The 24,741-nt window shown below is 37.2% G+C and overlaps 1 protein-coding gene across 49 annotated transcripts in view; it reads left to right on the top strand.

Moving 5' to 3' along the window:
• The window catches only part of LOC126968123 (stabilizer of axonemal microtubules 1), a 58,613-nt gene that overhangs the window by 26,938 nt on the left and 6,934 nt on the right, over nt 1-24,741 (top strand). For 2 of the 49 annotated variants that reach the window (XM_050812954.1, XM_050812940.1), the window contains exons 10-13: nt 15,414-15,506; nt 16,871-16,983; nt 17,397-17,490; nt 18,210-19,017. The exons of 6 other annotated variants lie outside the window; for them this stretch is intronic. In XM_050812954.1, the coding sequence (XP_050668911.1) occupies nt 15,414-15,506; nt 16,871-16,983; nt 17,397-17,490; nt 18,210-18,292 (383 nt within the window). In that variant the 3' untranslated portion in view covers nt 18,293-19,017. Of the gene's footprint in view, nt 1-337; nt 431-1,812; nt 1,926-2,338; nt 2,433-3,150; nt 3,959-14,157; nt 14,345-15,413; nt 15,507-16,870; nt 16,984-17,396; nt 17,491-18,209; nt 19,018-24,741 lie in introns of those variants that run through there. 41 more of the 49 variants (XM_050812949.1, XM_050812941.1, XM_050812964.1 and 38 more) reach the window with 35 other exon arrangements.

The following is a 24,741-nucleotide window of genomic DNA, read 5'->3' as shown; positions in this document are numbered from 1 at the left end:
TACTTTGGTATAGGTTTTAAGTTGATATAGTGTAGTGTGGGATACAGCTTGGTGCCTGCATATGAGAAAAATACTTAGGTGCAAGTGGAATGTAAAGTTTTAATTTTAACATTTAACTCATATGAATGTCTTGGCACCAAATTAGGCCTGATTAACACAAGAGTATAAAATAGTAGCGTTCAAATGCGCGTAATATTAAACATGGCTAGGTACGTATTAAGCGGGGACTTAAATAGACTATCGAGTACCGATTTCTATGATTTATAAACTCATTTAACGGCGGCTATCAGGACGGATTTTTTAAAGATAATAATTACCTACTGGTGTATAATTTCAGATCGAACGGTTAACCGAATGTCGTTCCTGGACCCTGGTCGCATAGCGCCGCCTAACTCCTTCGCACCAAGCAGATGCTATGAGAAACCCAACGGTGAGAAGACATTTAGCTTTATTCAGCCAGAGACGTGCGTGATACTGTGCTCCTAATTTTTAGAAAAAAAAATGTCACGTTATTAGCATTGAATCAGAAAATCAATCAATCATTGAGACAGTACCTACAAAAATACACCATAGTGTATGTCACGGTTATTTGACAACACTCCTCGCCTCTGTGTCTCAACACTTCCAATGATTGCTAATTCCGCGACCATCTGAAAGGGGAACGCGCATATTGGTTTCCAAGTAACTAGCAGCCTAGCGAAACTCTCTCAGAAAAAGCGATTGTATGCAATTGTATGAAACGTGCAGTCATTGATAGACTGACAGATGACTGCTATAATCTTGTTAAAAAACGGAGATAGCCGAAATCCACTACATTATAAGCAACTGTTTGCTTTTAAACTTAGCCGGATTATACTTCGTCGCAATATTGTTATTACTATTTCAAACTTATGTCAAATCTCTGCACGTTTCATACTAAATTAAATTTCAAGTTATACTTAGGCAGTCCCGCCTCTTATTACGTAGTATTTACATCCTCTTTGGTAACTAGGTTAATTATTGGAGCAACACTTCAAATCAGAACACATTAGAATATAGATATATTTATTTACACACACAGGGAGTGACAATAACATAGCATGCTACAATAACAAGTCATGGTAAACGTCATGAAACTGCATCAGTTCGTAAAGGGGCTTTGACATGGGAGATTCTAGTGCAATGTAATATAATACGCATATGATGGCAGAAGCACAAATAATTCCATTAGCATCCTCAGTCTGGTTGGTGGACCTAAGTATCGGCTCGAAACATTTAACAGCATCAAAATAACTATCAAAACTTACTCAATCAGCCTAATATTTTGTTAAATCGCAAAGTAAATTAAAACCTTAAGGCTTAAAAACGCATTTATTTTCTTAAAATTGATTCCTTTACAATTCTTTTTGATGTCATTTCTAATATACTAGATACAACTATACTACTACTGCTTCGGAAACAAATAGCGCTCTGAGAGAAAAGCGCTTCTCTTCTCTCAGAGAAGAAGAACTCTCCCCGCATTATTCTTTTGCGCTCTTTTTAATGAAATATACAATATTGTACTGTCATTGCTATTACTATAAAATAATCATAATCGAACCCCAGGCTGTCGGATCCCTTAGATATTCAGCTGTGGAGAAGTATTTACGACAGCCATTTTTTAATTAAACATTGAAATTTATTTATAGATAGTGCCTGAACAGTGACTGTGGCTTAAAGCTATTATGTATCTTACATCCCATTTACAGTCAATATAATTTGAGAAGAATTATCAAATCACAAATGAAAGGCAGTTTAAAATGGTTATTTATTTTCGTTTTGTTTGTTGGATAGCCAAAATGGAGAGCGAGACAACACAGAAGATGTCTTACCAGCCTGTATGCGCGCCGGCGCCGCAAAGACCACCTTGGGCCTGCAAAGGACAGTACCAGAAGCCGTGTCAAAAGGTAAAGTGATGTTAATATTACAAGTAACTGGAGCAGTATAAGACTTACTTCATATTTAGCAGCATCATAGCTGCTGCTATGGCACCTGTGTAACTCCGTCCGTAAACTCGTGGACAAATTTTAAATTTAAGTATGATTTTGGGCAAAAACCATATTTATGGGAACAACTTCAATTTAATTGAGGGCTACGATCAATGTGAGAGACAAAACAGACGTTAAAAGATAAAATTGTGATTAACCTTTTAATCTCTCGCCCCATTTTCTTAGGAAGTTAGGAACTATGCACGGCTCTAGAGCCCGTTTATCACTGATGAAAAATGATATTATTTAAAACATGAAGTTAATTAATCTCTATAAAATATTATAATAAGTCGTATCTTTCAACGTAATTGCAATGCACTCATCGCTTACAGTTGGAAGGCACTACGGTGTATCGCTCTTCGTTCCTGCCGCCTGGTGAAGACTGTACCGAATACATGGATCCTTGCCAGTACGGTGACTGCAAACGTGAGTACTTTCATTTACCTTCTCTTTCTACCCGGCATCGTGCCGGCTAGATTATGGGTGCCACAGCAAAGAAGCCTCCCACTGGTAAATGCCCATAAGTCGCCTCTAACAATACCCCTGAGCCTGGGACTCTGGGGAAGCACAGAGCAAATTTATTATAACAATTTCACATTAGTTTCATAGTTGGTTTCTATATTTTGATAAGGCTAGTGTTAGGTTATATATAGATAGCTATATATTCCGGTGTGCTCCGTTCTTGACCAAATAATTATTTAATAATAATTTTATTTTATTATACGATGTTACAATGTAACGATATTTTAAGAAAAAAAGAAGCCCGCTGTGTTTCTTGCGCCCGTTCTTCTCAGTTCTGAAGCATACTTTTTCGAATGGGTGGTAGTTTTTGACGTTCAATAAGTGATTTTAAATCCTATTTTGAATAAAATTTTGAATTTGAATATGTTTTCTAAAATAAGTTAAAGATTTTTGTATGTTAGTACAAATTGTTGTGTAAGCAAATTTTAGAAAATATTTAATAACTTTTATAGAATAATTTGTTTTGTGATCTATTGTTCACTAAAAAGATATGTTTACTTCCTGTGTGGAAGCACCTTTACATTTTTTCATTGAACGTTGGCATAAAATATGTGATATCACGATTTGTAGAAGTAATTCGCAATTAATGAATAAATAAATTAGTAAAACTAATTTTTTTCAGCTTGTTCCTGCATATGCCCAGCTGAATGTATAGCAACAGATCCATGCGCATGCAACTTCCCGACGGCACAATGCTGCGCGTAACACTTTGATTGTCGTCATTTGACGTGTCGGGTATTCTAAGCATGATGTGTAAATTATTGTAATGTAAATACTACGGCTTCACTACCTCACCGTGTAACCCTGCTACCGCATTAATTACCGCTTAAATTAAAAATAAAGTAACGTGGTTACACTGGGGTTCAATTTGCGAAAGAAGGCAGAATTACTCCATATTGGATGGCATTGCTCAATAATGCCATTAAGCATACATGCACCTAGGTAGCCCGTGATATGGTATGGGATGGAAAGGGATGTTATGGTTTGGTTTATCGGGCAAATTTCCGCACAATGAAAAATATTTTGCGTGTGTGGGAATATATTTGTTATTCCAGAAACCTTAGCAACCTCCTCGCCTTCCTTTCCGGGAGTTTGTTTGGGGGTACCAAGATGTTGATCCCCGTAAGTCGCTACAAGTGGACAATGCAAAAGTACATGCACAGCCAATTCTTCTGCCACCATGGAAGCCCTGCACAGGGGGCTGACAGCTATGCCTATATTAAATAGATGTTTATTATAAGGACTGCTTTAATTAAAGCCATATAACCATTGCCATATCACGGTAGTGAGGCCTTAGCGAATGTATTTTTTGAGGTTTTACGAGTTTTTTTTACATCAGTTAAAGACTATTTTACAACTAGTTTGATATGGATATGTATTGTTAATGTATTTAAATTTTATTTATCGGTGAATAAAGTAGTTTGAGGATTTTTTGTTTTGTCATTGTAATGGTCCTGCTATGATTTTTTTATGAAAGAGGACAAGAGAATAAAAGGATCTTAGGGATCAGCCGCCGCCCATTTAGGAAACTCAGTTTTTGATGTGAATATGTCCTCAAATTTCACTCGTGGGAGGCGATTCAGAGGCGTGATAAATCTATAATCTACATCCAAGGATTTTCTACCATAGGAAAGCTAAAAAAATAAATAATTACGCTAAGGACTGGAATATTGGCATCCAGTGAGGGTAAATTTACGCACCCCCATTTTGAGATATTTTTGCTGCGTCACTAAACTTTTGTTATTCCTGTTGGCATAACAAAAGGTTGAAACGGCTACCCTTCGGGATAACGACGGGAGTCAGGTGGTGAATGCTCATGCAGTAACCAACGCTGCCTGTCTGCGTTGGTTATGGTCTGCAAAACACATAGTAAGATTCATGGAAAAAATCAATCTTAGCAGTGAGCTATAATAATTTAGAGTGGCTATCACATTGGACATAGTGAAACAGGGCTTACCTAAAGCCGCTTTACCAAGCACAACCTTAAACGTTAGTTTCAATTGACATTAACGTCGTACACGCCTCAATCTTAAATAGGAAGTGAAAAGGAAAAAATATAAAAAATATCGGTATTTTTTGCAGTCGGCTTCAAACATGTATAATTTATAAATAGCTTAAACAAGGTATTCCAGAATATTCAAAAATGCACAACCATAAAGTTCAAAACTTCACTTCTGCCGGCGCTCCCGGAGTGCAACCCGTGTTTTTATTAGAAACCTTAGAATTTAGATCATTTATTCCTTTAGATATACTATGACAGATGTAATAACTTTGAAAAAAATGGAGGTTAACCAAAAATGCTTGCACACTAATACAAAGTGACATATAAATCGCGAGTGTAAGACATAGCTTGTCACGCACACTGAAGTAATAAACCTGGCCTGATTTCATCGGTTGTCTAGCAGCAAGAGGCTTTATCTACACGTATATATTATCTAAGATTGAAACCTACATGACGGAAACAAAATAAACTTATTAGTTAAAAATATAGTGAAATCTAACATTAATTTAAGATGTAAACATGAATGTAGATAGACAGATTTATCTTAACCTAAATGACCCTAAAACATTGTGTTTATTCAAATCAACTGAGAAAATGTATGAATATATAATTATAGTATTCATTCATTAACCTAGTTTAATAATTCCTAGTTTTCAGGCATACCAACACCTTAACTCTAGATCCCACCAAGCTGGGCATAAACGTCGGGAACAGATCGATAGTTCTATTTGTTTGATATTTAATTGAAATTTAGCTCTGTAGCTTCAAATCAGATTAGTTAGAATCAACACGAGAGAATATCGATTTCAGCACATAAGTATAGAAATCGGATTATTTTTATTGCAGAGGGGCCGCCTAAGCGAAGTGAATAAGTTCTCATTGCGCTTAAGTTTCAATTATTACTCAATACAAAAATATTTTCCGGATAAAAAATGTTGGGTTTTGGTAAATTGACAACAGCCTAGCGCAACTCTAACGGCCGGTCTCAATAACCTACTTATCTTTAATAGTTTATTAAATTAGCTACCATAGATAGCTGTAGCCGCATCTTTGCATTTCAATAAACTAAGATAGATAGTAATTTATACTTTCAACTTTGATCTACCTTTGGGAGGGCTTACCGCTTACCATTGATAAGTAGAACTATAGAAAAAAGACGGAGACCGTTTCAATAACATTTTGACAGTTAACTTTAATTTGTTTTTATTACTGTCCGTCAAAACGTACTATCCAAAATGTACTATCTCTCGAATTCGGGCGATTATCTTCTCTATTTCTAAGAAAACTTCGAATTTTATTAAATATATAAAGGATTTGTTTAGTGTGATGATAGTAATAATTAATGGTATGAGGCCGGTATATTCGATACCGTGTCTTTTAATTTATTATTACCCCTCGATTACACCAAGAAACAAGTCAAAAACTTGTTTTTTACTAAACTTGTAGAATACTTGTCAAGACATAGTTATTTGTTTTTAACATATTGTATTGCAATTGTCTGAAACATAGTTGTGTTCAAACTGTGTTGCCAACGAGTTTTTATACAAGTATAAACCACTTTTGCGTTCACATATAGATCTGAGACACGTTTGATACAGTCTGATACATTGACAGTGTTCACACCAACATAAAACATAAATGTTTTTAACAAGTATTGTTAATTTTATTGTAGTTTATGTATAATACTTAAAACAAGTTTTATACTCTATCCATGCTTGGTGGATAAAGTTTTAAACATTTTCCGGACAGACCGCTTTTTTAGTGGAAAAGAAGATGATAAATGGAGTGGCCAAAGACATAATCTTTATTAGCAATATTTATCTCGGCATATATTAAGATATTCGATACTTTTATAATCGTCTCGCAAGCATGAGTAATGCATTAACTACATTTTACCTTTGATATCCGATGCAAATACAAAGAAGAATATGAGTCACCAGTAGCTAGAAATCTCAAATAAACAGCTAAGTAACAAAAAAAGCGCGTACACCTTCCTTCAAGGCCGGCAACGCTCCTGTGTTTCCTCTGGTGTTGCAAGAGAAAGTGTGCGGCGGGTGATCACGTATCACCAGGTGACCCGTGCGTACGCTCGTTTGTCCTCCTTTTCTATAAAAAAAATAATTGCTCTGCTGGAGTGATGGCATCTCGATACTGTGAATTCTGCTAAGACAATTATGGTGTAACTTTTTGAAGCTAATACTCCAAATTTTTTTCTACAAAATTTCTGAATCGAATCATTCAATAAGGAACGATAGGCCCTTGTTGCTGACGTCTCCTCAAAAATGATCGCGACCAGTACTTGCGTGGTTTTCTTGAATTTCCTTCATTCTGTATGATCTACAAGTATACTGCACTCATGAAGCAATGTTCCACAGTACCTTCACTTTCTATTGTCTGTACCAGTAGTCAATAATTGTGTTGCCAAGTTCTTTAACTTCTGCACTAACATGTCTTAAACGAGTTTAGGTACAAGGCTACAACAAGTATTAAACATAGAGCATATACATGTAGACAACAACAATTGATCAGACAAGTTTCATACAAATATTGTCTACGACAAGTATTATGTTTTTGTATTTTGAAAACATTGCATACAACTTGTATTTGTAATTTGCATGAATCCTGTCAAATACGTGTATAATACCTTGGTGTAAACGAGGGGTTAGTCGCATTCGATGACTTTGCGTGATTACTTTGTGCTTGGAAATCATATCAAGCAGAAAAATTATACTTTACTAGCTGATCCAGCAAACGTTGTATTGCCGTATAAAGTAATAAGAAGAGAATCAATAATTAAAATTTTTGGGGTATAAAAATAGATGACGAACGATTCTTAGACCTACGAAATATTAAATCGTACATAAATTAATATATCGTACTACAAATTAACAACTTTTACTTGCAACCCTATTTCTGTGGATGGAACAGAATAATATAAAAATCGAGATACAAAAATAGGTGTTGACTGTAGACAGATGAAAATTTGAAGTTGTATGTATTTTTTAATGCTGAATCATATATCATATCACAAAAATTTAATTAAATTGAATGGTTGTGTTCAGAAATGTAATTTGTGAAAAAACTTAAGATTTATCAATCTACATAATAATAATCTGATAGATAGCAAAGAACTGTAGTTAATCTACCAACTATAGTTAACTAAAATTAAGTTTGTTTTAAAGATTCTAATTAGTTATTCATTTTAAACTATTCTTTCAATTTGATTTCTAAACGACGGGGGACATAGGAAAAACAAAATTGTTGTTTTTATTTAATTTCGAGCATTTTCATATTTATTCACCTTTTAAGCCTTCCCTGGACTTAACTTCCACCACCACTGTCAAATGGGTAAGGTCAATGCTCTCAAATCGCAAAGCTCTAATCTCCCTCCATGGGACATCACTGGAGCTATACACTACGCGAGGTTGCCCACAAGGTGGCGTTCTTTCGCCACTTCTATGGACACTAGCAGTAGACGAACTACTTAGTAAGCTGGCAGAACTCAGAATTGATGCACAAGGGTACGCAGACGACCTAGTTATTATCGTCAGAGGTTTCTGCCAAAGCTTACTAAGCTCTATATTGCAAAAGGCGCTAAACACCATCTCACAGTGGTGTACAGCCAACAAACTGTCAGTCAACGCAGGAAAGACTGTTATTGTGCCATTCACGAGGAAACGGACACTTAACAAACTGAAGTCTCCCACCTTGAACGGCTCTACTTTGGAATTCTCAGCTGAGGTTAAGTATCTGGGAGTCACATTCGACCAGAAACTCACATGGAATTTTCACATCGACAAAGCCGTGAAAAAGGCTAAAACAACCTTGGGTGTATGTCGACGTCTGGTAGGTAGACATTGGGGAATGCGCCCCAAGATCCTCCTATGGCTATTCAAAGCAATTGTGAGACCAACAATCACATACGCCTCCATTGTGTGGTGGAACAAAGCCAACCAGAAAACAACTGCAGACAGACTAAATAGCCTGCAGAGACTTGCCTGTATATTGGTAACCGGAGCCATGACGTCTTCTCCTGGTGCGGCCATTGAAGCAATGCTAAACCTACCGCCTCTTCCACTGTTCATACAGCAAGAGGCGAAGGCAAGCATGCTGAGGGCAATCGCCCAGGGGGGTTCATGTAACTGGATGTCGCAAACGCTTAGGACCTTAGAGGACTCAGTTCTGCGAGACCACATATTAGGCATGTTACCTGATCAGATGATTCCACAATTAATCTCTGTTAAACACTATATCGTGGAACTACCTTCCAGGGACGACTGGATGAACAACAAAGTCACGTGGAAGGACGGGAGCCTCATGTGGTTCACCGATGGGTCCAAAATGGAAAATGAAGTCAGCTGTGGGGTCTATGGAGAACGCCCCAGGTTTAAATCCAGCACAAACCTGGGAAGCTTTACCTCCATATTTCAAGCAGAGGTGTACGCCATCCTGGAATGCGCGGAAACCAATATCCAAAAAGGCTACTTCAATCATAACATATACATTCACTCTGATAGTCAGGCAGCATTGTTGGCTTTAGACGCTGACTTGACGTCGTCTAAGTTAGTCAATAATTGCGTTGAATGCCTGAATTCATTAGGCATGAAAAATAGAGTGATTCTCAGATGGGTCCCAGGGCATGCCGGAATCATAGGCAATGAAATGGCCGACGAGCTCGCAAGAGCTGGGGCTAAAGCAGTCCGATATGGTCCGGAACCCATTTGTGGACTGCCCAAGAGCGCCATCCGACACACCCTGAGTAACCAATGTAAACAAGAAGCACTTAAACGCTGGAACAACTCTTCAGGTTTAAACCACTCTAAAGCACTGATAAGGGCATTCAACAGTAGCTATGCGAATGAAGCCCTATCATTGAACAGGAAAAATCTATGCATACTCACTAGGATGCTAACCGGGCACTGTCGCCTAAACAAGCACCTCAGTGTGGTCGGCATCAGAAGCGACAAAGCTTGCAGGTTCTGCCTTGAGGATGATGAAACACCTATTCATCTACTCTGCGACTGCGGCCCACTAATGCATAAGCGTAACACAATCTTTGGTAACTACTTCGTACCACCAGATAGTGTTTGCAACACTCGCGTCAAGGAACTACTGCGGTTCGTAAAGGCGGTAGGGCTTGACGATGAGCTTTAGTATGAGTGGCGAACACAATAGTCCAATTTTGGACGCGGTGTTACTAGGAACCTTTTAGGACCAGGAAATAGCCACCCTCTTCAAATAATAATAATAATAACTTCCACAAATAATTCAAGAACAAAATTAGCCAAATCGGTCCAGTCGTTCTCGAGTTTTAGCGAGACAAAAAAGCAATTCATTTATATATATACAGGGTGTCCCGTAATCAGTGGACCAACGGGATACCCGTGATAGGGGTGGTCATCATCTATCGAAAACACCAAATTTTACTGTTCTAGGGCCAGTAGTTCAAAAGATATGATTTTTTAAGCATTATTTTGAAAATTCTACCCTTATCAACACAAAAGTTGAAAAAAAATATTTTTTATTTTTATTTTGCCCTGTTTCTTAACTTAAGGTGGCTGAGGAAACATGTGTCTTCACAATTAAATCCATTTTTGTGAATAAATATTGCCAAATTAAAAATTAAAAACCAAAACATGCGCAAATATCAAATAACTAAATTTGCAACGTGATGTTTGAAGCAAGCTAGTGCAAAAAAAATGTATGACAGCCTTGCGGACCATTATTTAAAAAACATCTGCAGTTCATACTGATTCCAAAAAGGTATAATTAATCATTATTGTGAAACAATAAAAGACAATAATTATTTTAAATCAACATTAGATAGCAATTTCTTGGCGGAATTTACAATAAAACAAAAGTAAATAGTTAGAATTTTTTTATTTATTTCTTATAATAAATGTTCGAAATGTCTTCCTCTTACTCTAAGGCATAGCCGGCATCTTCTTATAAAATTTCTTTTTAAACTTTTTAACGCCCTTTCATTATTTTTGACTTTTTCACTCACCACATTCAGTTTTTGTCTTAGCTGTCTTTCGTTATCGTTAACGGTTTCATATACGGATTCTTTAAAATATCCCCATAAAAAATAATCCAATGGATTAAGATCAGGTGATCGAGCTGGCCATGGGATTGTACCTCCTCGTCCAATCCACCTACTTGGGTAAGACTCGTTTAAATATTCCCTCACTTGTCTGCAATAATGAGCGGGTGCGCCATCATGCTGTAACCACATCCTCTCACATACCTCCTGTGGTACATTTGCTAATAAATTACTTAAGTCATTTCTTAAAAATTGCAAGTACCGAGCACCATTAAGCCTCGGTGGGAGCTCAAATGGACCAATAAGTTTACCATCTAAGATTCCAGCCCACAAATTGACTCCAAACTGGTGCTGGAATCTATCTTCTCGTACAATACGTGGATTCACAACAGCCCATTCATGTAAATTATGAATGTTAAACACTCCAACTCTTTTAAAACACGATTCATCGCTCCATAATATTGAATTGAAAAATAGTGGATCTTGTCGGCATCGGCGAAGCATCTCTGCACAAAAATCTATCCTCCGTTGATAATCAGCAGGTAATAGTGCCTGCACTCGTTGAATATGATAAGGGTATAAACTGTTTCTTTTTAAAATGCGATGTACTGTTGTTTTTGCTATACCAGTACGTCTTGAAATACGACGAACACTCGTAGAAGGTTCTTCTGTCACTTCGGCCAGTATTTGAAGTTCATCGACTCTTCTAGGTCTTCCCACGTTGTTTGCAGCTCCGGGAATTCTGCCTTCTAAATACGCGTTATTTACACGGAGAAAAATTCGATGATCCGGATAGCGGTCGCGATTAGGATAGCGCTCACGATACGTACGGGCTGCTTGCCGAGCGTTTGCATTACACAGACCGTAAATAAAATACATCTCAGCATATTCACGAGGAGTATAGGTATTAGGCATTTTATAAAATCCGGGCAAACAGTATCCAAATCACAAAGACAAACAAGGTCCAATTCAAGCGTCAGTCACCAAAAAAAAGAGTCGTAATGGTAGCGAAGTAAAAAACACGTGTGCAGCTACGAGCTATGAGCAAGTCTCTGATGAAACTAAGAATAATTTGAAAAATTAGGGTGTGGGGATCATAGGCGTCGGCCAATAGGACCCCGTAAACGAAAAAGGTACCTGAGCGAGAAAGAGATAGCATATTGTGTTATCTCTCTCTCGATAACAAAATAATTCTCAGAATAGATAGCGCTTAAATGTTTCTCGCAATTGGAGTCTAAAATTGGTTATTAAGTTATTTTTTTTGTAAAATGTAATATTGTTATACCTTTTTGGAATCAGTATGAACTGCAGATGTTTTTTAAATAATGGTCCGCAAGGCTGTCATACATTTTTTTTGCACTAGCTTGCTTCAAACATCACGTTGCAAATTTAGTTATTTGATATTTGCGCATGTTTTGGTTTTTAATTTTTAATTTGGCAATATTTATTCACAAAAATGGATTTAATTGTGAAGACACATGTTTCCTCAGCCACCTTAAGTTAAGAAACAGGGCAAAATAAAAATAAAAAATATTTTTTTTCAACTTTTGTGTTGATAAGGGTAGAATTTTCAAAATAATGCTTAAAAAATCATATCTTTTGAACTACTGGCCCTAGAACAGTAAAATTTGGTGTTTTCGAGAGATGATGACCACCCCTATCACGGGTATCCCGTTGGTCCACTGATTACGGGACACCCTGTATATATATATATAAATATATATATATAAAGAAAATAAAGATTCTACTCTTTAGTTTCATATTTAAAAAAATTACTTTGGCAGTCCCACCTGTTACTACGTAGTATTTATGTCCTCTTTGGATTGACAAAGATAAAGAGTCCCGAACTCTATGGTTCAGAAAAAAAGCGCGGGAACTCTTGATTGCTTAGGGCGGTCTTTTTAACTATAAAATTAAATATTTCTATTATATTGTATATAATCCTCATATTTTTGAAAAGTATATAAGTATTTGTATATGTTTATCATTTAATTTGTTTAGTGTAAGTAAAAGTCTATATATTTAGAGATTTAGGTTTGTGCTAAGAGATGTCGAAAAGGCGGAAAAAAACCAAGCCGGAACGAGATAAAGATGAGTCTATTCTAGATTCCACCTCTGAAAGTAGCGAATACTCAGATTCGCGTACAGTTTTGGAAGACCACGAGGACTTTTATTTGCCATATAGGGTGGCCGACTATTGTCACCGATATCCGGAAGACGCAGGTGCCGATCATGAATTTATAGTCTTCATAGAGAGTGTCACTGAACAGCCACTTGGTCGTGACATGCTAACTCTTAGAAGCTACTTATCGCGCTTCATTAAAGGCATTAAATATCTTAAGAAACTCAATAAATATAAGATAGGAGTAGTGTTTGAACGACCCAATTTGGGTAATACATTCCTAGACAACACGACATTTTTAAGGGAACAAAATATTAAGGCGTCCATCCCAGCTGGTGCCACTCAATTGTACAGTGATTTCCTCCGTACCCATTGATATGTCCAACAAAAAAAATTTCAAATCTTTGTAAAGTACAAAAAAAAATATTTCTGTTCGGCGTATAATGAAAAAAAAACAAATCCGATAGTGGTTTTATATTACAACCTACACAGGCAGTCATTATTACCTTTGCGTCATCTACTTCACTCCCAGATTACGTTCACTTAAAGATGTGGCGTCTACCAGTGCGACCTTATGTGCCGCCAGTTAAGCAGTGTTTCCGATGCCTTAGGTTTGACCACTTGGCTAAATTCTGTAAGAATGCTCAGCGTTGCTCAATCTGCACTGAAAATCATTTATATAAAGAATATACTATACCTATTGACAAAGTAGTATGTATGCACTGTAAAGGCAATGTAAACCATCTTGCAGTATCTGGTCAATGCCCTATAAAACAAAAAAAGATAATGGATAGAAAAATAAAAGTAAAACACCATTATCAGATTGCTGACGGTTCTCTAGTTTTAGGTCAACATGAATGTCTTTTACCAGTTCCCACTGGTAAAGCTGGTGAAGCTCCTTTGTATCGGATGCCAGCTAGATTAGGGGACCACAACGGCGCCTATTTCTGCCCTGAAGCATTACTGTGTTTCGGTCTGAAGCGCGTCGAAGCTAGTCAAATTACTGGGCAAATGAGACTTGACATCTTATGTCTCAAGATGACGAGCACAAAAAGCGAGCGAAGAATTTTTGGGTTTTTCAATAATCTTGGGCGGCGTTGCATTGTAATGGGCAGGGCGTATCAATCACCATCAGCTGAACGTCCTGCTTGTCTCCTCCCTTATTTTCATAAAAAAAGATCTCAGTAGGTCTCGAATAAAATGTTACAAACTTGATTAGGGGCACATTGTTACTGATGGGGATTAATATTTTATAATATTATATGTATAATAAAATAATAAAAGAGTAGCATTGTGTTTCTTGCCACTTCTTCTCATTGGCTCAACCCTTTACGAAGTGGCAGTAAATTCAATTAGAAAAATACTTTTTTTTTGACATTAAGTGTCATTTCCTTGACCTACATAAATAAAGAGATTGTGATTTGATTTTCATGATGATATTATAATATGCATTTGTTTTTAGTTGTCGTTCCTACCGAACCCAGTGTGCGTGACGCAGCCGATACGACCCTGCCACCACGACATGTGGGGCCAGGGACCGATGCAGAACCTCACGACCCAACGACACGACTACGTGCCGAAGCCGGCGGCGGTGCGAGAGTCGTGCAAGCCGCCGCACAAATTCCACGCTGTCGAACAGCCATTTGAAAGTAAGTAGAATACTCTCCCTATTAGCGCAGATTCACACAGATTAAGTGCGAAACGCGTGTTGACATCTCATCTATTCGGAAAAAATATCTCCAACCGATAGATATATTTTGTTCGTAACTTCACTAACATCAAATTTATGACACAATTCAGACTTTTTAATACCTTTGATCGACATAATAGAAATCAATTAAATTGGATATTTGACTAACCTCTTTGAAAGTTATAATTAATCAATTGGCCCATTGAGACATAATTATTTAATGGTTAAATTATTATGATTTAATAACTCAGAAGTGCTAACCCTGACTCAGTGGCGTAGAGTGCCTTGGCGGGGCCCCGTATAAAAATTTGCTTGGGGGGCCCCATTAAAATTATGAAGGGTAAAGATTTCTCACAAGAGAATAAAAATGTTTGCATAAAATTTGAAGAAATATTTTTTCATTATAATTATCTATATGCCACTTTTCCCAAAACTTTTACAAACAATTCAAACCTTTTTTTCGGCAACCAGCAAAAGTTTTTAATTTTTGCTTACCCACGTCGGGGGCCCCCGTAGCCCCGGGGTCCCTGTATAATTGATACGACAGTAGCTTCGGCCCTGCCCCGACAGCTCTGCCGGCGATCACTACGTGAGTGCTCTGCCTCAACCACCCGCCTCTTACCACTCTTGTCCTCTTACCTCTTGTGTCATTTATTTGTCGTGACGATGTTCTACTTATTTATTTTTTACTTTGGTATAGGTTTTAAGTTGATATAGTGTAGTGTGGGATACAGCTTGGTGCCTGCATATGAGAAAAATACTTAGGTGCAAGTGGAATGTAAAGTTTTAATTTTAACATTTAACTCATATGAATGTCTTGGCACCAAATTAGGCCTGATTAACACAAGAGTATAAAATCGTAGCGTTTAAATGCGCGTAATATTAAACATGGCTCTATAGGTACGTATTCAGCGGGGACTTAAATAGACATTCGAGTACCAATTTCGATGATTTACAAACTCATTTAACGGAGGCTATCAGGACGGATTTTTTAAAGATAATAATTACCTACTGATGTATAATTTCAGATCGAACGGTTAACCGAATGTCGTTCCTGGACCCTGGTCGCATAGCGCCGCCTAACTCCTTCGCACCAAGCAGATGCTATGAGAAACCCAACGGTGAGAAGACATTTAGCTTTATTCAGCCAGAGACGTGCGTGATACTGTGCTCCTAATTAAAAAAAAAAATGTCACGTTATGGGCATTGAATCGGAGACGGTACCTACAAAAATACACCATAGTGTATGTCACGGTTATTTGACAACACTCCTCGCCTCTGTGTCTCAACACTTCCAATGATTGCTAATTCCGCGACCATCTGAAAGGGGAACGCGCTATATTGGTTTCCAAGTAACTAGCAGCCTAGCGAAACTCTCTCAGAAAAAGCGATTGTATGCAATTGTATGAAACGTGCAGTCATTGATAGATTGACAGATGACTGCTATAATCTTGTTAATAAACGGAGATAGCCGAAATCCACTACATTATAAGCAACTGTTTGCTTTTAAACTTAGCCGGATTATACTTCGTCGCAATATTGTTATTACTATTTCAAACTTATGTCAAATCTCTGCACGTTTCATACTAAATTAAATTTCAAGTTATACTTAGGCAGTCCCGCCTCTTATTACGTAGTATTTACATCCTCTTTGGTAACTAGGTTAATTATTGGAGCAACACTTCAAATCAGAACACATTAGAATATAGATATATATTTATTTACACACACAGGGAGTGACAATAACATAGCATGCTACAATAACAAGTCTTGGTAAATGTCATGAAACTGCATCAGTTCGTAAAGGGGCTTTGACATGGGAGATTCTAGTGCAATGTAATATAATACGCATATGATGGCAGAAGCACAAATAATTCCATTAGCATCCTCAGTCTGGTTGGTGGACCTAAGTATCGGCTCGAAACATTTAACAGCATCAAAATAACTATCAAAACTTACTCAATGAGCCTAATATTTTGATAAATCGCAAAGTAAATTAAAACTTTAAGGCTTAAAAACGCATTTATTTTCTTAAAATTGATTCCTTTACAATTCTTTTTGATGTCATTTCTAATATACTAGATACAACTATACTACTACTGCTTCGGAAACAAATAGCGCTCTGAGAGAAAAGCGCTTCTCTTCTCTCAGAGAAGAAGAACTCTCCCCGCATTATTCTTTTGCGCTCTTTTTAATGAAATATACAATATTCTACTGTCATTGCTATTACTATAAAATAATCATAATCGAACCCCAGGCTGTCGGATCCCTTAGATATTCAGCTGTGGAGAAGTATTTACGACAGCCATTTTTTAATTAAACATTGAAATTTATTTATAGATAGTGCCTGAACAGTGACTGTGGCTTAAAGCTATTATGTATCTTACATCCCATTTACAGTCAATATAATTTGAGAAGCATTATCAAATCACAAATGAAAGGCAGATTAAAATGGTTATTTATTTTCGTTTTGTTTGTTGGATAGCCAAAATGGAGAGCGAGACAACACAGAAGATGTCTTACCAGCCTGTATGCGCGCCGGCGCCGCAAAGACCACCTTGGGCCTGCAAAGGACAGTACCAGAAGCCGTGTCAAAAGGTAAAGTGATGTTAATATTACAAGTAACTGGAGCAGTATAAGACTTACTTCATATTTAGCAGCATCATAGCTGCTGCTATGGCACCTGTGTAACTCCGTCCGTAAACTCGTGGACAAATTTTAAATTTAAGTATGATTTTGGGCAAAAACCATATTTATGGGAACAACTTCAATTTAATTGAGGGCTACGATCAATGTGAGAGACAAAACAGACGTTAAAAGATAAAATTGTGATTAACCTTTTAATCTCTCGCCCCATTTTCTTAGGAAGTTAGGAACTATGCACGGCTCTAGAGCCCGTTTATCACTGATGAAAAATGATATTATTTAAAACATGAAGTTAATTAATCTCTATAAAATATTATAATAAGTCGTATCTTTCAACGTAATTGCAATGCACTCATCGCTTACAGTTGGAAGGCACTACGGTGTATCGCTCTTCGTTCCTGCCGCCTGGTGAAGACTGTACCGAATACATGGATCCTTGCCAGTACGGTGACTGCAAACGTGAGTACTTTCATTTACCTTCTCTTTCTACCCGGCATCGTGCCGGCTAGATTATGGGTGCCACAGCAAAGAAGCCTCCCACTGGTAAATGCCCATAAGTCGCCTCTAACAATACCCCTGAGCCTGGGACTCTGGGGAAGCACAGAGCAAATTTATTATAACAATTTCACATTAGTTTCATAGTTGGTTTCTATATTTTGATAAGGCTAGTGTTAGGTTATATATAGATAGCTATATATTCCGGTGTGCTCCGTTCTTGACCAAATAATTATTTAATAATAATTTTATTTTATTATACGATGTTACAATGTAACGATATTTTTATGAAAAAAAGAAGCCCGCTGTGTTTCTTGCGCCCGTTCTTCTCAGTTCTGAAGCATACTTTTTCGAATGGGTGGTAGTTTTTGACGTTCAATAAGTGATTTTAAATCCTATTTTGAATAAAATTTTGAATTTGAATATGTTTTCTAAAATAAGTTAAAGATTTTTGTATGTTAGTACAAATTGTTGTGTAAGCAAATTTTAGAAAATATTTAATAACTTTTATAGAATAATTTGTTTTGTGATCTATTGTTCACTAAAAAGATATGTTTACTTCCTGTGTGGAAGCACCTTTACATTTTTTCATTGAACGTTGGCATAAAATATGTGATATCACGATTTGTAGAAGTAATTCGCAATTAATGAATAAATAAATTAGTAAAACTAATTTTTTTCAGCTTGTTCCTGCATATGCCCAGCTGAATGTATAGCAACAGATCCATGCGCATGCAACTTCCCGACGGCACAATGCTGCGCGTAACACTTTGATTGTCGTCATTTGACGTGTCGGGTATTCTAAGCATGATGTGTAAATTATTGTAATGTAAATACTACGGCTTCACTACCTCACCGTGTAACCCTGCTACCGCATTAATTACCGCTTAAATTAAAAATAAAGTAACGTGGTTACACTGGGGTTCAATTTGCGAAAGAAGGCAGAATTACTCCATATTGGATGGCATTGCTCAATAATGCCATTAAGCATACATGCACCTAGGTAGCCCGTGATATGGTATGGGATGGAAAGGGATGTTATGGTTTGGTTTATCGGGCAAATTTCCGCACAATGAAAAATATTTTGCATGTGTGGGAATATATTTGTTATTCCAGAAACCTTAGCAACCTCCTCGCCTTCCTTTCCGGGAGTTTGTTTGGGGGTACCAAGATGTTGATCCCCGTAAGTCGCTACAAGTGGACAATGCAAAAGTACATGCACAGCCAATTCTTCTGCCACCATGGAAGCCCTGCACAGGGGGCTGACAGCTATGCCTATATTAAATAGATGTTTATTATAAGGACTGCTTTAATTAAAGCCATATAACCATTGCCATATCACGGTAGTGAGGCCTTAGCGAATGTATTTTTTGAGGTTTTACGAGTTTTTTTTACATCAGTTAAAGACTATTTTACAACTAGTTTGATATGGATATGTATTGTTAATGTATTTAAATTTTATTTATCGGTGAATAAAGTAGTTTGAGGATTTTTTGTTTTGTCATTGTAATGGTCCTGCTATGATTTTTTTATGAAAGAGGACAAGAGAATAAAAGGATCTTAGGGATCAGCCGCCGCCCATTTAGGAAACTCAGTTTTTGATGTGAATATGTCCTCAAATTTCACTCGTGGGAGGCGATTCAGAGGCGTGATAAATCTATAATCTACATCCAAGGATTTTCTACCATAGGAAAGCTAAAAAAATAAATAATTACGCTAAGGACTGGAATATTGGCATCCAGTGAGGGTAAATTTACGCACCCCCATTTTGAGATATTTTTGCTGCGTCACTAAACTTTTGTTATTCCTGTTGGCATAACAAAAGGTTGAAACGGCTACCCTTCGGGATAACGACGGGAGTCAGGTGGTGAATGCTCATGCAGTAACCAACGCTGCCTGTCTGCGTTGGTTATGGTCTGCAAAACACATAGTAAGATTCATGGAAAAAATCAATCTTAGCAGTGAGCTATAATAATTTAGAGTGGCTATCACATTGGACATAGTGAAACAGGGCTTACCTAAAGCCGCTTTACCAAGCACAACCTTAAACGTTAGTTTCAATTGACATTAACGTCGTACACGCCTCAATCTTAAATAGGAAGTGAAAAGGAAAAAATATAAAAAATATCGGTATTTTTTGCAGTCGGCTTCAAACATGTATAATTTATAAATAGCTTAAACAAGGTATTCCAGAATATTCAAAAATGCACAACCATAAAGTTCAAAACTTCACTTCTGCCGGCGCTCCCGGAGTGCAACCCGTGTTTTTATTAGAAACCTTAGAATTTAGATCATTTATTCCTTTAGATATACTATGACAGATGTAATAACTTTGAAAAAAATGGAGGTTAACCAAAAATGCTTGCACACTAATACAAAGTGACATATAAATCGCGAGTGTAAGACATAGCTTGTCACGCACACTGAAGTAATAAACCTGGCCTGATTTCATCGGTTGTCTAGCAGCAAGAGGCTTTATCTACACGTATATATTATCTAAGATTGAAACCTACATGACGGAAACAAAATAAACTTATTAGTTAAAAATATAGTGAAATCTAACATTAATTTAAGATGTAAACATGAATGTAGATAGACAGATTTATCTTAACCTAAATGACCCTAAAACATTGTGTTTATTCAAATCAACTGAGAAAATGTATGAATATATAATTATAGTATTCATTCATTAACCTAGTTTAATAATTCCTAGTTTTCAGGCATACCAACACCTTAACTCTAGATCCCACCAAGCTGGGCATAAACGTCGGGAACAGATCGATAGTTCTATTTGTTTGATATTTAATTGAAATTTAGCTCTGTAGCTTCAAATCAGATTAGTTAGAATCAACACGAGAGAATATCGATTTCAGCACATAAGTATAGAAATCGGATTATTTTTATTGCAGAGGGGCCGCCTAAGCGAAGTGAATAAGTTCTCATTGCGCTTAAGTTTCAATTATTACTCAATACAAAAATATTTTCCGGATAAAAAATGTTGGGTTTTGGTAAATTGACAACAGCCTAGCGCAACTCTAACGGCCGGTCTCAATAACCTACTTATCTTTAATAGTTTATTAAATTAGCTACCATAGATAGCTGTAGCCGCATCTTTGCATTTCAATAAACTAAGATAGATAGTAATTTATACTTTCAACTTTGATCTACCTATGGGAGGGCTTACCGCTTACCATTGATAAGTAGAGCTATAGAAAAAAGACGGAGACCGTTTCAATAACATTTTGACAGTTAACTTTAATTTGTTTTTATTACTGTCCGTCGAAACGTACTATCCAAAATGTACTATCTCTCGAATTCGGGCGATTATCTTCTCTATTTCTAAGAAAACTTCGAATTTTATTAAATATATAAAGGATTTGTTTAGTGTGATGATAGTAATAATTAATGGTATGAGGCCGGTATATTCGATACCGTGTCTTTTAATTTATTATTACCCCTCGATTACACCAAGAAACAAGTCAAAAACTTGTTTTTTACTAAACTTGTAGAATACTTGTCAAGACATAGTTATTTGTTTTTAACATATTGTATTGCAATTGTCTGAAACATAGTTGTGTTCAAACTGTGTTGCCAACGAGTTTTTATACAAGTATAAACCACTTTTGCGTTCACATATAGATCTGAGACACGTTTGATACAGTCTGATACATTGACAGTGTTCACACCAACATAAAACATAAATGTTTTTAACAAGTATTGTTAATTTTATTGTAGTTTATGTATAATACTTAAAACAAGTTTTATACTCTATCCATGCTTGGTGGATAAAGTTTTAAACATTTTCCGGACAGACCGCTTTTTTAGTGGAAAAGAAGATGATAAATGGAGTGGCCAAAGACATAATCTTTATTAGCAATATTTATCTCGGCATATATTAAGATATTCGATACTTTTATAATCGTCTCGCAAGCATGAGTAATGCATTAACTACATTTTACCTTTGATATCCGATGCAAATACAAAGAAGAATATGAGTCACCAGTAGCTAGAAATCTCAAATAAACAGCTAAGTAACAAAAAAAGCGCGTACACCTTCCTTCAAGGCCGGCAACGCTCCTGTGTTTCCTCTGGTGTTGCAAGAGAAAGTGTGCGGCGGGTGATCACGTATCACCAGGTGACCCGTGCGTACGCTCGTTTGTCCTCCTTTTCTATAAAAAAAATAATTGCTCTGCTGGAGTGATGGCATCTCGATACTGTGAATTCTGCTAAGACAATTATGGTGTAACTTTTTGAAGCTAATACTCCAAATTTTTTTCTACAAAATTTCTGAATCGAATCATTCAATAAGGAACGATAGGCCCTTGTTGCTGACGTCTCCTCAAAAATGATCGCGACCAGTACTTGCGTGGTTTTCTTGAATTTCCTTCATTCTGTATGATCTACAAGTATACTGCACTCATGAAGCAATGTTCCACAGTACCTTCACTTTCTATTGTCTGTACCAGTAGTCAATAATTGTGTTGCCAAGTTCTTTAACTTCTGCACTAACATGTCTTAAACGAGTTTAGGTACAAGGCTACAACAAGTATTAAACATAGAGCATATACATGTAGACAACAACAATTGATCAGACAAGTTTCATACAAATATTGTCTACGACAAGTATTATGTTTTTGTATTTTGAAAACATTGCATACAACTTGTATTTGTAATTTGCATGAATCCTGTCAAATACGTGTATAATACCTTGGTGTAAACGAGGGGTTAGTCGCATTCGATGACTTTGCGTGATTACTTTGTGCTTGGAAATCATATCAAGCAGAAAAATTATACTTTACTAGCTGATCCAGCAAACGTTGTATTGCCGTATAAAGTAATAAGAAGAGAATCAATAATTAAAATTTTTGGGGTATAAAAATAGATGACGAACGATTCTTAGACCTACGAAATATTAAATCGTACATAAATTAATATATCGTACTACAAATTAACAACTTTTACTTGCAACCCTATTTCTGTGGATGGAACAGAATAATATAAAAATCGAGATACAAGAATAGGTGTTGACTGTAGACAGATGAAAATTTGAAGTTGTATGTATTTTTTAATGCTGAATCATATATCATATCACAAAAATTTAATTAAATTGAATGGTTGTGTTCAGAAATGTAATTTGTGAAAAAACTTAAGATTTATCAATCTACATAATAATAATCTGATAGATAGCAAAGAACTGTAGTTAATCTACCAACTATAGTTAACTAAAATTAAGTTTGTTTTAAAGATTCTAATTAGTTATTCATTTTAAACTATTCTTTCAATTTGATTTCTAAACGACGGGGGACATAGGAAAAACAAAATTGTTGTTTTTATTTAATTTCGAGCATTTTCATATTTATTCACCTTTTAAGCCTTCCCTGGACTTAACTTCCACCACCACTGTCAAATGGGTAAGGTCAATGCTCTCAAATCGCAAAGCTCTAATCTCCCTCCGAGGGACATCACTGGAGCTATACACTACGCGAGGTTGCCCACAAGGTGGCGTTCTTTCGCCACTTCTATGGACACTAGCAGTAGACGAACTACTTAGTAAGCTGGCAGAACTCAGAATTGATGCACAAGGGTACGCAGACGACCTAGTTATTATCGTCAGAGGTTTCTGCCAAAGCTTACTAAGCTCTATATTGCAAAAGGCGCTAAACACCATCTCACAGTGGTGTACAGCCAACAAACTGTCAGTCAACGCAGGAAAGACTGTTATTGTGCCATTCACGAGGAAACGGACACTTAACAAACTGAAGTCTCCCACCTTGAACGGCTCTACTTTGGAATTCTCAGCTGAGGTTAAGTATCTGGGAGTCACATTCGACCAGACACTCACATGGAATTTTCACATCGACAAAGCCGTGAAAAAGGCTAAAACAACCTTGGGTGTATGTCGACGTCTGGTAGGTAGACATTGGGGAATGCGCCCCAAGATCCTCCTATGGCTATTCAAAGCAATCGTGAGACCAACAATCACATACGCCTCCATTGTGTGGTGGAACAAAGCCAACCAGAAAACAACTGCAGACAGACTAAATAGCCTGCAGAGACTTGCCTGTATATTGGTAACCGGAGCCATGACGTCTTCTCCTGGTGCGGCCATTGAAGCAATGCTAAACCTACCGCCTCTTCCACTGTTCATACAGCAAGAGGCGAAGGCAAGCATGCTGAGGGCAATCGCCCAGGGGGGTTCATGTAACTGGATGTCGCAAACGCTTAGGACCTTAGAGGACTCAGTTCTGCGAGACCACATATTAGGCATGTTACCTGATCAGATGATTCCACAATTAATCTCTGTTAAACACTATATCGTGGAACTACCTTCCAGGGACGACTGGATCAACAACAAAGTCACGTGGAAGGACGGGAGCCTCATGTGGTTCACCGATGGGTCCAAAATGGAAAATGAAGTCAGCTGTGGGGTCTATGGAGAACGCCCCAGGTTTAAATCCAGCACAAACCTGGGAAGCTTTACCTCCATATTTCAAGCAGAGGTGTACGCCATCCTGGAATGCGCGGAAACCAATATCCAAAAAGGCTACTTCAATCATAACATATACATTCACTCTGATAGTCAGGCAGCATTGTTGGCTTTAGACGCTGACTTGACGTCGTCTAAGTTAGTCAATAATTGCGTTGAATGCCTGAATTCATTAGGCATGAAAAATAGAGTGATTCTCAGATGGGTCCCAGGGCATGCCGGAATCATAGGCAATGAAATGGCCGACGAGCTCGCAAGAGCTGGGGCTAAAGCAGTCCGATATGGTCCGGAACCCATTTGTGGACTGCCCAAGAGCGCCATCCGACACACCCTGAGTAACCAATGTAAACAAGAAGCACTTAAACGCTGGAACAACTCTTCAGGTTTAAACCACTCTAAAGCACTGATAAGGGCATTCAACAGTAGCTATGCGAATGAAGCCCTATCATTGAACAGGAAAAATCTATGCATACTCACTAGGATGCTAACCGGGCACTGTCGCCTAAACAAGCACCTCAGTGTGGTCGGCATCAGAAGCGACAAAGCTTGCAGGTTCTGCCTTGAGGATGATGAAACACCTATTCATCTACTCTGCGACTGCGGCCCACTAATGCATAAGCGTAACACAATCTTTGGTAACTACTTCGTACCACCAGATAGTGTTTGCAACACTCGCGTCAAGGAACTACTGCGGTTCGTAAAGGCGGTAGGGCTTGACGATGAGCTTT

Source organism: Leptidea sinapis, chromosome 14 (assembly GCF_905404315.1).
Source record: "Leptidea sinapis chromosome 14, ilLepSina1.1, whole genome shotgun sequence".
Classification (NCBI taxonomy): domain Eukaryota; kingdom Metazoa; phylum Arthropoda; class Insecta; order Lepidoptera; family Pieridae; genus Leptidea; species Leptidea sinapis.
Note: the sequence above shows the minus strand (reverse complement) of the source record. Positions and strands in the feature narration are given on the sequence as shown.